This window comes from Puma concolor, chromosome A2, assembly GCF_028749965.1.
Source record: "Puma concolor isolate L17-30 chromosome A2, mPumCon1.1.hap2, whole genome shotgun sequence".
In the NCBI taxonomy this organism is placed as follows: Eukaryota; Metazoa; Chordata; class Mammalia; order Carnivora; family Felidae; genus Puma; species Puma concolor.
The window spans coordinates 14,461,528-14,476,240 of NC_141668.1; the positions used below are offsets into that span (position 1 = coordinate 14,461,528).

Here is a 14,713-nt window from a genome sequence, read left to right on the forward strand (position 1 = left end):
TCTTGGGGTACCTGGATGGCTCAGTCCAGTTAAGCTTTTGACTCTGGATTTTGGCTCAGGTCATGATCTCACAGTTTGTGAGTTCAAGCCCCCCTGTCAGACTCTGTGCTTGCTGTCAGCATGGACCCTGCTTGGAATCCTTTCTCCCTCCTTCCCTCTCTCTGCCCCTACCCTCTCTCAAAATAAATTAAAAAAAAATTTTTAAACGATTTTTTTTTAAACATTTGTTTATTTTTGAGAGACAGAGCACGAACAGGGGAGGGGCAGAGAGAGAGAGGGAGACACCGAATCCAAAGCAGGCTCCAGGCTCTGAGCTGTCAGCACAGAGCCCGACACTGGCCTCGAACCCACAAAGTATAAGATCATGTCCTGAGCTGAAGTCGGATGCTTAACCGACTGAGCCACCCAGGTGCCCCAAAATAAATAATTAAAAAAAAAAAGTTATATCCAGTTTTCCTTTCAGTACTAACATCATTTTAGACTGTTTCCCTCTAGACTTTTCCTCTTAGTGTTACTGTTCTGTTCTCTGAGGCTTGAATATTTGGCGTATCATCTTTATAACTTGACTTTTCTTCCTTCCTTTTAACCAAATAGTCATAAGGTATCAACTTTTCCTTTGGTAATGCATCTCAAATTTGTTCTCATTACTACCACCCTCTGAGCCCATATTTCTTTATTTGAATTAATTAATCTCCTAAATGGATTTCCTGCCATTGGTTTCTCTCTATCCATTTCCATTCTTTATGTTAGTGTCCGAATAATTTTTTTTATACCTCTGCCATCATCTGTTTCCTTGTTCCAGAACTTTCATTGACTTCCATTGATTATAAGATAATATATAAATGCTTTAGCATTTTCATTCAATTTCAGTCATTCAGATCCAATCATTATTTATCATTTATTATTCTAGTAAATAAGTTTTTTTTAACTTCTTTTTGACATACTTGGCAATGCTGACTCTGGGATAGGCACTGTCAGAATTGGGAATTAAAGGTGAATTAGCACATAGTCTGTGATCTCAAAGAGGTCACAGTCTAATGGATGAATCAGATGTATAAATAGATGCAAAAATATATAGCGGTAGTTTATAGAAGAGGGTGATAATCCTATATGCCCCAGGGTAGAGTTTATCACTGTATTTAACAGAGAAAGGACAACATTTAAGCCACATTATAAAAGATGAATGCGTAGGAGTTCATTAAATTCACTAGGTGGGGGTTTTAAGAAGAAAGGGCATTTGTTAAAGAAATAGTACATGCAAAAAATATGGAAGTACCTTTACTTAGGATGTAATTAATAATGCACATTGTAGGAGTTTCTGGTTCAGGAGAAGAGTAGGGAAAAGAAGACAAAACTAGGTAGGTAGAGTCCATACTTAAAGGCATTGTCAAGTCTTTAAGGTTTCTGTGGTTGCTGGTAGTAGGGAGTCTGGAAAACTTTTGAGTGGGAGAGGAAGAGCTCAGCTCTGTATTTTGGAAGAATATTGTGAGTTCACGAGAGATTTAGAAGGCAAGATTGTTAGGAATGGTATCAAAAATGGCTACTGTTTATGAATGCTTACTATATGCCAAGTACTATACTGAGTGCTTTACATAAATTTTTTTTTTTTTTAAGGTTGTTTATTTTGAGAGAGACAGAGCTAGCGTGAGTGGGGGGGGGGGGGGCAGAGAGAGAGAGAGAGAGAGACAGAGAATCCCAAGCTGGCTCCACACTGTCAGTGCAGGGCCTGACTCAGGGCTCGAACTCACAGAACCATAAGATTATGACGTGCGCTGAAACAAAGAATCGGATGCTTAACCGACTGAGCTACCCAGGCTCCCCTACATAGCGGAGTCCTCATAAACACTCATGGATTAAGTACTATTTTTATCCTTATTTTACTGTTGAGAAAATTCTATTTGAAGAGGTTAAGAAACTTACCCAAGATCACATTGCTGATAAATGATTGAAATGGGGTAAAACCTGGTCTTTCTTGCTTATGTTTAACTACTGTTCTGTAGAGTAGTAGAAAGAAATGAAAGAGATGAGATCTAGAAGATAATGTCCACACTTCTCTGGCTTGGGTAAACAGTATTCATTCCATTCAGTAGTATAGGAGATACCAAAGGAAGAAGAACAGGTCTTATAGAAATGAAAATGGTAACTTTTATTTTGGACATACTGACATTAAGTTGTCTGAGGGACTTTACTGGTTTAGAAGTCCAGTGGCAGTTGAATATAAGGACCTTGAGTAGAGATAACAGATTTTGGAATAATTAGCATATTTCTCAATTAAAACCATGGGTGTAAATGATACTACTCAAAGACTACATGCAAATTGAAAAGAAGGTAGAATATGCAACCCCACTGAATATTATTAACATTTTGAGGTCCGGGCAAAGACTGTCCTTTTCTGTGCCTTTTACGAGCTCTTCTTCCCAAGTCTAACTTTACATAAGTAAGAGAGAGTAGTGTCACCCCAAAGGGCAGAAAGGGAATTGAAGAATGCTGAAGTAGTTGATGTTAGTTGCCACTGAGACTCACATGTGATAAGGACTGAAAATGACTACTGAACAATTAAAATGTCACTTTGACTTCACTGAGAGCTGTTTTAGAGGGCCAGCGGAGGAGAGCAAGGCTGATGAAGGTGTGGGGGTAAGTGTCACTTTTGAGAAGATTGGCTCTAAAGGAATAATGTAAGGGCCATAGATTAAAACAGGGTTGAAGGACAGTTGTTTTTAATGTGAGAATCTTCAGCATGTTTGTAACTTGAGGGGAAGAAGCAAGTGAAGAGAGAGGTTGAAAATAACAAGAGAGGGAATAATTGATATAGTCCAGTTCCTAAACGTGGAAACGATATTCCTCAGAGGCTGTGAGGAATTAGAGATGGACATAGCTCGCTCTGCAGCTCTTTACAGGCTGTATGACCTTGGGCAAATGCCTTAACCTTGAACCTAGCCGTATCTACCTCTTTTGTTGGTTTGAAAATGTTTATTATGCACATAGTAAGAATTCAGAAATTATAGCTAACGCTACTGTGCAAATACTTGTTAATATAGGGACAGGCTTCTGTTTCCTCTATCATGCTAAAGGGAAGAGATATAAGTAACAAAAGGAGCTACAGGAGATGAGGGAGAGTTGGAAATAGCCAGTATTGGGATACTAGAAGATCCTCTTTAACCTAGAATAAGTGAAAAGATTGTCAAAAAGCTTTAGGAACAGATTGAAAAATAGAAGTTTATGGTGTAATTAGCAGTAAGAGCGGAGAAAGCCAGAGGTGGCTGATCCCTGGTTGTGGGGAGTTACAGGTTGGTGAAGCAAAAAGGAAAGGGATGTGGCATTTTTGCCTTTGTCTTGCGGTTCTTTGTGTCTAGAAGTTCCTCTCTGGGACACCTGGGTGGCTCAGTCAGTTAAGCGTCAGACTCTTGATCTCAGCTCAGGTCTTGACCTCGGGATCGTGAATTCAAGCCCTGCAGTTGTGCTCCAAGCTGGGTGTGGAGCCTACTTTAACAAAAAAAAATGTAGGTGGTCCTCTGCTTCTTTCCACCCCTGCATTCCTATCTACCCCCAACTCCTAGCTCTTCTCTTGAAATGCTTCCACAGTGAGGTCTTAACAGTTCTTTATCCTTTGAACTCGTGTGGCACCAGGAGTCTTTTCACCCATACTATTTGTCTGGCAGTTAACTAAGCAACTTTGGCACCTCTTTTATTGTTTTCTTAAGCTATTATTCTTTTATCATTTCATTTCCATGTTTGTACATCTTTCTTCCACTTAGATTACAAGTCCTCAAGAACACAGAAAGTTAGTGAGACCACAAGGATTTTATATTTATTGGTAGCCATGCAGCCCCTAACACCTAGCACATTGTTGGCAGATGTATATTTGTTGGTTATTCTGTAGAAGATGGCAAAGGCTTTATATAATACATTACACATGATGGAAATGCATTTGTAAAGAATTTATTCTAGACTAGAAACAAAAAGCTGCCTGTTTGCAAAGAGCCTTTGAGCCTGTTTAGAGACATTTGGGGCCGTTCAGGCCCTCCTATTTAAACTGGGTAAACATACTAAGTCCCACCTATCAATGTCCAAAGTGCATCGCGTTGCCAGTAGACTTTTCGCTCCCCATCACCCAGTATTGTCTGTTGTAGGAAGATATGTTTTAATAATAAAGACAAACTTTAACAAAACCCTATTAGAGCCATTTTGATTTTTTTTCCCCTCTAGTGTTTCCTTACGCATCTGTATTTTGATTGTAATCAAACTGCTTCAGATTCTGTGTCTCCCTCTCTCTCAAAAGTAAATAAACGTTAAAAAAAAAAAAAAAAAAGAATTGATGTAGCCATTGGTTTTGAATGGCCTGAAAGGGATTTCAACATTTGATTAGGACTAATAATCCCTTCAATATAGGGGTTAGGTTGACAAGGGCTTCAAAATGTTTATCTTATGTTCCCTAATTTCATATTCTTTTGTGAAGTAATTGTATGACAGGTATTATGTTGAATTAACCTTTCTGTTAATGGTTAGTGGAAAGTTCAGTGTTGTTATTACTTTCTTACCATATGCTTTGAATAAATATCCATTACTGTTTATTTGTAGGACTTGATTAGAGACCAGGGGTTTCGTAGTGATGGAGGTAAGTAGTGATTTCAATTAAAAAAAAAAAAAAAAATCAGGGAAAAATGCAATTGCTTTGCTGCTTGTCTCCTTTATATTTGCTTCTTTCATGAAACACAGACACAGAGAAAAATGTGTAGGGAAAACCCCCAAATTTTTTTTTAGTTTTCTTTATTATTTATCATTCATCTCTGGTAAAATTTTAACTGATTTATAAGATGAGTAGATAAAAAGAGAAGACATAAAAGGGAATCTTAAATGTACTATCTACAATTTTAAAATGTTGTTATCCTCAAAGACAGACCATCAACTATCTTACCCACCTTACTGATTCCTAACTATCTCTAAAACTAGAGGTGCTAACTTCCCTTTGGGAGGAAACTCTAACTAGTACCACTCATCATACTTAATGATTGAGCTTAGGGTCAGTTAACACTTGATTTTCCTAAGTCATTCTTGTGAAGAATCCCTTAGATTGCCTGTCACAACATCTCCGTTTGTTGGACATTGTCAGCCTCTTCAGCTTTCTGGAAGGGTTTGGAATGTACCTTATACAAAATGAACCCTTATAGAAAGAAAGCATGTTGTCCTCTTATTAGTCCAGTAAATAAAAGAAGTAAATGAGAAATTGAATGGAGATTGCTTTATCAGATGTTCACTCTAGCACTCTAAAAATTGGGGACATAAGAAAACATTGCTTACTTTTTAAGTAAGATTTTATCCCTATACAATGTTTTCCACAAAATGGTATTTGGAACTGTCTTGAAGATTTCTTCCAGGTGGTCCTTAATGCTTACTTTTTCAAGTATTTTCTCTCTAAAAAAGAGGACCTGTAATACCTGTTTACCTTTTTGAGAGTCGGTCTCCTCACTGTGAACTGCTTTATCTTCAAAATACCTGAACCCAGACTTTAAAGATATTTTATATTGAATAAGCATTGTGTAAGTCATCTTGTGTTATGTTTCTCTATACCTGTGAATCTGCCTCAATGAAAACCCTGCATTGTATCTTGGACTTACTATTCATTGTAGCATGTAGTTTAAAAAGTTGTGGTTGTTTTCCATTTGTTATTCCATGAATCCACCAATTAATGTTGCTGCCAGTTTGACTTTCATATGTCTTAATAACTGTGGCTTCTGATAATTTTGCCCAGTACATCCAGCATTTAAGTGTTGCCATCATATTAGCATCACAAAGTTAAGTTAATCTTAAAAACTGCCTGCTTAGTTCCAAAAATCAAATGGCACTTCTTACCCTTTTTATGAGTCACTTTATAAAGTCATTGGGATTTTATGAAAACAAGCAGATTTTTTAGACATCCAGAATATTTTGTGAAGCAGGCTTCAACTCATTTATTCCCATGACTTCTTTCATTTCTTCTGTGTGTCTGTCTTCTTGTGTTTGCCTGCCCCTCTCTTTCTCTTCTAACAGCCCCTTTGAACCAGCTGATGCGTGGTCTTCGGAAATACCAATCCCGGACTCCCAGTCCCCTCCTACATTCTGTCCCCAGTGAAATAGTGTTTGATTTTGAGCCTGGCCCAGTGTTCAGAGGTAGTTGGGCTCTTCTTTCTTGTTTTCACCCAAAGCAAACTCAATATAAACTACAGATACTGTTTGTGCCTCACCTTCACAGCGTGTGTTTGTAAGTGTGAGAGTTTTCAGTACTAAATTTCTGCTTGGCCTGGCTGGAATGCTCTGAATGTGCTTCTCACACATACTCACTACCACAAGCTTTCTGTATGCTGTCTGTCATAAATTTTTAAAAGCAAGAAAATTCTGAGCTAAGATATCCATCTTGTTTTTTGTTCTATTACTGACTTTTTGGTCTTGATAATTTCTTAAACTCGGTGGGTGGCAATAAATAATGTATATGGGGGGGTGCCTCGATCAGAATAACTTTTATTTTAATCCATTTACATAATAGCCTTCATGACTATTAATATTTGTGATCAACTCTTGTGGTTTTTAATAAAGTAAAAATAGAAACCCCAATTAGGAGATTTTGCCAGATTTTTGGCTTTATTTTTCTATAATAGCACTGTCCTTTTTTTTAATGCAGGACATGTACGTTTTATATTATATCAGAGGTAGGGAGCCTTAAGAAAGGTTTTTAATATATTTGGGGTACTTTTAGCATACTTCATAAAATTTGAGGATTGCTACCCTCACTTACACCCTAATATGAAAGAAGCACTATAGCAGTGTGGTTCCACTCTCTCAGTTCATCTCACTCTGTTTTGTAGTTAAACTGATCTCTTAACGTTTTAACTCAAAATTCAGACAGGTATCTTACTACAAATATTTTTAAAGAATTATATTTACTGGCTTTTGCTAGTGTCTCTTATTTACTCTGAAAGTGATGGTGGTGGTTCAGATTTTTGCTGTCTCAGCCCAGCTGTTTCTCATAAAATCCATAGGATGGGCTAGAATTCCTACAGTACTGAGTAGTGTCACTGAAATAAGTAATACAGTACATTATTGAGTAGATCAGAATCTATGAGGCCTGAGCAAGCAGTTAAAGCTTTATGATGTTGAAAATTACCAGTTGGAAGGTGGAAAATGGATTATGCTCTAGTTACAGGCATCCCAGGCCCCATTTCCTTTTAGAAAATTGCATATCAGATCAGGTACATTCTCCATGTGATGGCATGTGTGATGTGGCAATGATAAAATTCTATACAGTTTGAACATTTAAATGTAGACATTGCTATTCTCCCTACCCCCAAATAGTAATCTTATAAAAGAAAAAATTCTTTCGAGGTCTTTTTGTTCTGTATATGCAAATATTACTGGACATCTCAGTTCTCCTTAACTGTATTCAGACACCACTAGGAGTCATTGCCCTGAACCCCTCTAAACCGGCTAGGTGAATCTAGGAGTTGTGCTCAGTCGGTGTTTAGAAAAGTATGCAGCCCTGCCTACTGAGTCTACTTTCAGTGTATCCACTGGACTCACTTGACTCCTAGAATATTTCCACTTGTAGCAGCTTGGCCAAGAGGCCATAGCACTTAACTTTTCTCTCACTTTATACCTGTAGAGATTTTTCAGCAAGTCTTGAGAAACCTGTTTGGCTTTGTTTGTATTAACTTTGTTATACAGGTAACAAGTAGTCTTTGGTAGAACAGGAATCCAGGAACCACTGAACTGACCGATATTTCTAACTCTTAAACAGTATAGGATTTTTAAAGTTCTCGTGGCTAATATGATAGAGCCAGATATTTTTAACATTAAGGCCATTATTATATGTTCCCATTTGGGAGTTTCCATCTGTTTTTATATTGATTGGCTGTTCAGGTAACATAAAATAGTTACAAGTTTATTTTTTCTATAAGCTTTTAAATTGATTTTACTTTTTTAAATCAAACAAAGACTTGGGAGTATTGTTTTAGTATTGATCTCTTACTTTAGAAAGATTATTTTTCTTCCAGACTCTACACCAATAAGCAAAGTATGTATCTGAAATCAGGTGTTTTAAAAGTCATTAAATTGACCAGAAAACTAAAAGAAATTACAGTGCAGATCACCAAATGAGGCCCTTTTTTGTCCTATCATTTCCAAAAGATGTGCCTTTAAACATACATTACATTTTGAAAAGAAGTCTAAATCTCTCCCTACCCTCTTCCCCCAGTAAATTAACATACTCAATCCTCCTTTAATAGGTACATTTTTCATTTCACTAATTTAGGATCAACCACAGGCTTGTCTGCCACCCCCCCTGCCTCATTGCCGGGCTCTCTCACTAATGTAAAAGCATTACAGAAATCTCCAGGGCCTCAGCGGGAAAGGAAATCTTCTTCATCCTCAGAAGATAGGAATCGAATGGTGAGAATATATGAGATCTTCTGGTCTCTAAGCTCTTTTGTTTTATAAGCTAGCTAAATGTAATGTCACCTTTTAGATTATATGATATATGGTGATGTATGATATGTCAGTATGTGACACAGAATTCCCTTAACAAAGTAAATTTAAAAGCTGATAGTTTCTTGCTTAAAGCATTCCCACACACTGATTTTTGCTCTCTTCCTTTTTTGTTTGCTTTGGCTTGACTTTTGTGCTATTTTTATGAAGAAAACACTTGGTAGAAGGGATTCAAGTGATGATTGGGAGATTCCTGATGGGCAGATCACAGTGGGACAGAGAATTGGATCCGGGTCATTTGGGACAGTCTACAAGGGAAAGTGGCATGGTACGTATGTAATACAGTGACATACAAGTTATAATAGGATACGTGTCATAACTGTGATTTAAAAAAATCAAAGGGAATATGCACTGTTTGAATCACTAAGCAAATAGCATCATAGCAAATAGGTCAGATTAAAGAGTCCTCCAAAGAAAGGGTTAACAAAAATTATGGGAAATAAAAACAATTCACAGCAAGGAGGACTCCTATCATTACAGTAATAATTTTTAAAGATGACAATTCCCCGGGTGAGTTACGCCCCAAGATTTTTTTTCTTTTAGAAGTCTTTTTGCTGATAGTTTTATTTGTGTTATAAATCACAGGTAAACATTAAAATTGTACTTACCAAAGGAAGAAACAACCAGGGAGCATATAGAAATGTTTAGCCTCACTAATTATCAAAGAATTGCAAATTCAAAAGCTAGAAATCATTATTTGCCTCTCAAGTGGACAGATAGGTTTTTTTTGTTTTTGTGTTTGTTTGTTTGTTTTTTTTTAATTGGCCATGTTTAGAGCTGTGATTGTAACACTGCTGGAGGGAGAATAAATTGCTACAGATTTTCTGGGGGGCAGTTTGTCAATATGTGTGTTGAGCCAACAATTCCATTTGTAGAACTACAACTCATTGGGCAGAAACAAACAGATGTGTGTGCAAATATATTCATTAGAGACTTAATGAGAAAATGGAAATAAAGTTACGTGCTCATTAACAGAGGACTGGATAAATTGATAACCTTCATATGTGATTATATAGACATGAGATAGTGTGGTAGATCTATATTTATTGATACAGAAAGGTATGTGTGGTATATTAAATTTTACAGAACAGCATGTATAATATCCTATACTATGGTACTGCCTAGAAATATACATATAACATAAACTTTTAAAACGACTGTCAGCATTTTAGTATATATCTTTTTAGGTGATTTTTTTCCATATGTATTCGTAAATATTCACACTGCATACCTATGAAAGCCTAATAAGTTTATATATCAGTGTGTTAACAATGATCACTTCTGAGTGACATGATTATAGGAGATTTTACTTTTTTCTTTGTTTTCAAAATGTTTTTCACTATGAGCACTGTATTACTTCGATAATCAGGAAGAATCCATAATTATATCAAAGTATAATAAACCTGCAAAAAAGTACAAGATTCGTCTGTATTATTGTATGTGGTTATAGGTCATTCATTCTCTGAATAGTATTCATTGTGTGACTCTAACATGATTTCTTTTCCAATCTCTACTGTGTGATGAACATTTGAATAGTGTCCAGTTTGGGGCTATTACGAATGCTGCTGCTGTGAATATTCTTAGTACATGTTGTTTGGAGAACATATGTTCCATTTTTGCTGGGTATATACTTAGGAAAGAATTGTGGGACCACTGGATATACATATGTTCAGTTTTAGTAGATGCTGCCAAAAGTGTTTTAAGTGCTTGCACCATTTTACACACCCACTGGCGATGTGTAAGAATTCTGTTTCACATAAAATTATTTTTTTAATCTTCCTGAGCAAAAGCAAGTGATCCTTGGATTTGAAAACCATGTTAACTACTCTGATAAAGAAGCTCTGCAGTTTTCTATTTCAGCCAAGCTTCATTGGGCCTGTCATCAATAGTTTGTTTTAACATTCAGATAGTAAAAGCATTTGGTTTAGTATTGTTAATTAATCAGGAAAATACCATGGGTACTTACTTGGTTAAACTACATTTCTAGGGGAAATACAACATTGGCTATTGGGGGGGAGGTGGTATTTTGAAATACTAGTATAGGAGTGTCATTGTTCATTTAGTTTTTATCCTTAGAAAATTAATACATTTTAGAAGTTAAGATCTCATTTATTTGCAATTTAATAATGGTATGGATTTAAGGCCATGGTAATTAGTGAAAATATCCAAGAGGTTTATATATATATATATATATATATATATATATATATATATATATATATATATATATATATATATTTTTTTTTTTTTTTTTAAGTTTAAAAAATTGGAATGACATTTAGAATGACAATTTTTTTTTAGGTGATGTGGCAGTGAAAATGTTGAATGTGACAGCACCCACACCTCAGCAGTTACAGGCCTTCAAAAATGAAGTAGGAGTACTCAGGTGAGCCTGTGTGCATTACTGTTTTCCAGAGAAGTTATCTTTATCTTCTATTTTCCAGTGATAGCCACTGTTGGCTTTACAGGTTTACTAAAAGTGGATAAGACAGAGTTTGAGTATACTATGTCTTTAACCGTATTGTTTAAGTGGTGTACAATTTTATATGGTATAACTGATAGGAAAATTAGTCCTAAGGTGAATTAATGGAAATACAATGTTCTGATCATGAAAAATCCTATTTCCACTTATGGAAATAATACTCTCAAAATTCTAAATTTATCAGAACACATTTAAAGATTGTGTCAAGCCCTGGGACTTGAGGAACATTAGCAAACTAGAGAATATCCAGGCAGGGACAACTTAGATGAGGAGGGTTCTGAAACTGTAACAAGGGGAAAACGGTCGATAGAACTGAGTATATTTGGGTCCACAGAAGGCTATTATGTTCAAGAAGGTACAGACTTTGTTTTATTCCAGAGAGCAGAACAGGATGGCCAGTGGCGGAAGTTGTAGGGAAATAGTTTTTTCTCAACCCCAAAGAACTTTTTAATACTAGAACCACTTTGAAAAGGGGGGTAAGGGTGAAAAAAGAAGCTGCAGTCTCAGTGAAGAGCTTTGCACAATTGAAGGTATTTAAGCAACTTCAGTTGCCTGTTGTGAAGTATATTAAAACCTAAGATCTTTCTGCAAGGGGTAGGATATTACACTAGACAATTCCTAAAATAATTTCTAAACTTATCCTTCCTTATGTTCTTCCTGATAATCAGACTGCTTTGGTCCACTTTTTTAAGATTTGCTGAAGTTTATCGACATTTACTATTTACTAACATACTTCTTTTACAGGAAAACTCGGCATGTGAACATCCTGCTCTTCATGGGCTATTCAACAAAGCCCCAGCTGGCTATTGTCACCCAGTGGTGTGAGGGCTCCAGCTTATACCACCATCTCCACATCATCGAGACCAAATTCGAGATGATCAAGCTGATAGATATTGCTCGGCAGACTGCGCAGGGCATGGAGTAAGTTCCATTCTGTTAAATCTCTTGTAAATTGTTTTTGAAAACCACTGATGGTATTTTAAAGGTTTTAGCTAATATTCTTTTGGGTTGCTTTTGAATTACTGTGTAGTAACATAGGAACACTTTTAACTAATGGCTAAAAATATGATATTAAGAAATAAAATGTCTCTCTTGTATATCTTTAGTATAGTCTTCAAAAACATATATCAAATATTTGATAACAAATACGTGACTGCAATTTTATGTTTAGCATGCAATGATTTAGTATTGAAGGTTAACAAAACAAAATAGGCCAAAAAACCAAGAAAGTCTACAAAAAAGTCTTTAACAGTTACTGAAGTATACAAAATAATTAAGTTATCCTTTCAAATTATTTTTTACATGTACCCATATTTTTTATTACAAAATGTCATCTGAGTGAAATAAAATAAAATTAAAATCTGCATTCTGATGCTTTTTTAAGGATTCCAAGTTGAGTTGTTCATATCTGTTGAATTTTGCTATGTAATTTAAAAGATAAAATGTTGCTTAAATAGAATTTATCATCGGTCAAAATAGGGAACCAACTGGGAGGGATAAATGTTGCATGCAGCTCTTAAGTACAAATGAAGAAGGAAATCAAAAGGTAAAAATTAAGAATGAATTTTGAAAGTACTTAGATGAAAAATTTTAAGTTAGTAGAATACAAGTTTAAAAGCTCTATGGGTAGTTTAAAAATATGTATGTATCTTATATTTTATAGTACACAAATGGCTTTTATTATGTCATTTAATCTTTATAGTGCTATAAAGTAGATTTTTTTTTTTTTTTTTTTTTTTTTTTTGCTTTTAAAGGTCAGGAAACTCAGGCTTTTAAGTGATGTCTATAGCTGCACATTTAATAAATAGCAGCAGAGGTGTTTGACTCAGAATCTGACTCCCAAGCCATTATTCTTTCCCCATATTCACTATGCTACTTTTACATTTTAAAATTAGAATAAAAGAGTAAAAGTGTATGTAAGTACCATTACCTAGAGCTCTGACTCAAGGTCACTTAGTGTGTAAGTGTAGGACCAGGACTGAAAATCAGATTGGGCTCTTAAATCTTCCCACTGAGCTATCACCCTCCCTGTCTCAAGACTAAGTAATATATCTAAGTAATTTAAGTAATTTACATTGTTTACAAGCCTGTGGTCAGCCAGAGTGCTTATTGCAGCAAATGATTACCTCTTCAGTAACATTCCCACTTATCCACTAGACTTCAAACAATGTCAGCCTTTCATGTAAGTTAGAATCTGAATCTGTTCAAATCTGAAAGGTATATTAAACTCTTGGAAAGAGTAAACCGTGGCAAAAGTAGTAACCATTGGTAAGAAAACAAAGCTTATTCTGCTCCCATCCCACCAGTCTCTTTGCTGTTTCTTCAAGCCAAGCATCTTCCCTCCTTAGCCTTTGTACTGGTTATTTTTCTCTTTGGGATACTCATTCCGCAAATATGCATAGAGCTTCTCCCTTAGGTCTCTCTTTAAATGTTACCTTTTAAAAGAAGGCTTCTCTCACTCATCATCTTATGTAACTAAGATTCCTACCCCACCGATGATACTTTCTATATCCCTATCCTTTTGTTTTTGAGACTCAGCTGTATCGGACATATTTGTTTTTTGTCTGTCACCCCCACTAGAATATAAGCTGTATGAGATGAGGGGCTTTATTTTGTTCATTGTTTTATCCCTAATGCCTAGAACAGGGCCTGGCCTATGATAAGTACTCACTACATATCTGTTACATACACACACACAAAATGAAAGAATGATTACACATAACTGCATATTATTGCTGGTTTACCATTTGGAAGAGAGAGAAGCATATCAAAACAGAAGTGTCAAGGAAAGAGAAAATGGTCAAAGAGAATAACAAAAGAATAAGGGGAAATGCTTTTGCTATAAACAGAGGCAGCAAAGAATAGTACTAAAAATTGTTTTTAGAAACAGTGATGGGTAGGGCATCTGGGTGTCTCAGTCAGTTAAGCATCTGACTCTTGGTTTCAGCTCAGGTCATGGTCTCACGGTTTGTGAGTTTGAGTCCCGCATCAGGCATTGTGCTGATGGTGCAGAGCCTACTTGGGATTCTCTTTCTCCCCCTCTCTCTGTCCCTCCGCTACTCGTGTGCATACATGCCTGCGCGCTCTATCTCTGTCTTTCTCTCCCTCGCTCTCTCTCTCTCTCTCAGAATAAATAAATAAACATTAAAAAAACAGGAACAGTGATGGGGCAGTGGAATGCCACTATCAATAAAGACAAGAAGTACAATAGAGAGAACATTATCAAATTGCAATAGTTCTGTAGTCTGGGGAATAGTCAGTGAAGAGGCACAATATGATCCCATCACTTTACAGTTTGGGTTCTGTAAGCATAAACCTTTGCATCTGTCTATTCCAAAACACTTTGGTTATATTTTTAGGTAACTCTGACTATATAATGAGTATACCTAGTTATGAATTCAGATCATTCTATAAATTTATCATAGATTTTAATAGCTAAAAAAGTATTAATAGTAAATTTTAGGGGTGCCTGGGTAGCTCGGTTGGTTGAGCATCCGACTCTTGATTTTGGATTAGGTCACGATCCCAGGGTCGTTCGATCAAGCTCCATATCGGGTGACAGCCCAAAGCTTGCTTGAGATTCTCTCTCTCTCAAAATAAATAAACTTTTTTTTAACTGTAAATTTTAAGCCCTCTAGCAAGAGTTTATTACCAGCTTTAAATGAACCAAAGAAGATACAGTTCCTATTTTTTCTTTCTGTTCTTTATAAGACAGTA

The 14,713-nt window shown here is 35.9% G+C and overlaps 1 protein-coding gene across 7 annotated transcripts in view; it reads left to right on the forward strand.

Moving 5' to 3' along the window:
- Positions 1–14,713, forward strand: part of BRAF (B-Raf proto-oncogene, serine/threonine kinase) — a 167,253-nt gene that overhangs the window by 113,856 nt on the left and 38,684 nt on the right. For 4 of the 7 annotated variants that reach the window (XM_086688560.1, XM_086688551.1, XM_086688570.1 and 1 more), the window contains exons 9-14: positions 4,579–4,615; positions 6,028–6,147; positions 8,282–8,418; positions 8,665–8,782; positions 10,816–10,900; positions 11,741–11,917. In XM_086688560.1, coding sequence (XP_086544686.1) covers positions 4,579–4,615; positions 6,028–6,147; positions 8,282–8,418; positions 8,665–8,782; positions 10,816–10,900; positions 11,741–11,917 — 674 coding nt within the window. The remainder of the gene's footprint in view (positions 1–4,578; positions 4,616–6,027; positions 6,148–8,281; positions 8,419–8,664; positions 8,783–10,815; positions 10,901–11,740; positions 11,918–14,713) is intronic. The other 3 variants (XM_086688587.1, XM_086688603.1, XM_086688593.1) reach the window with 1 other exon arrangement.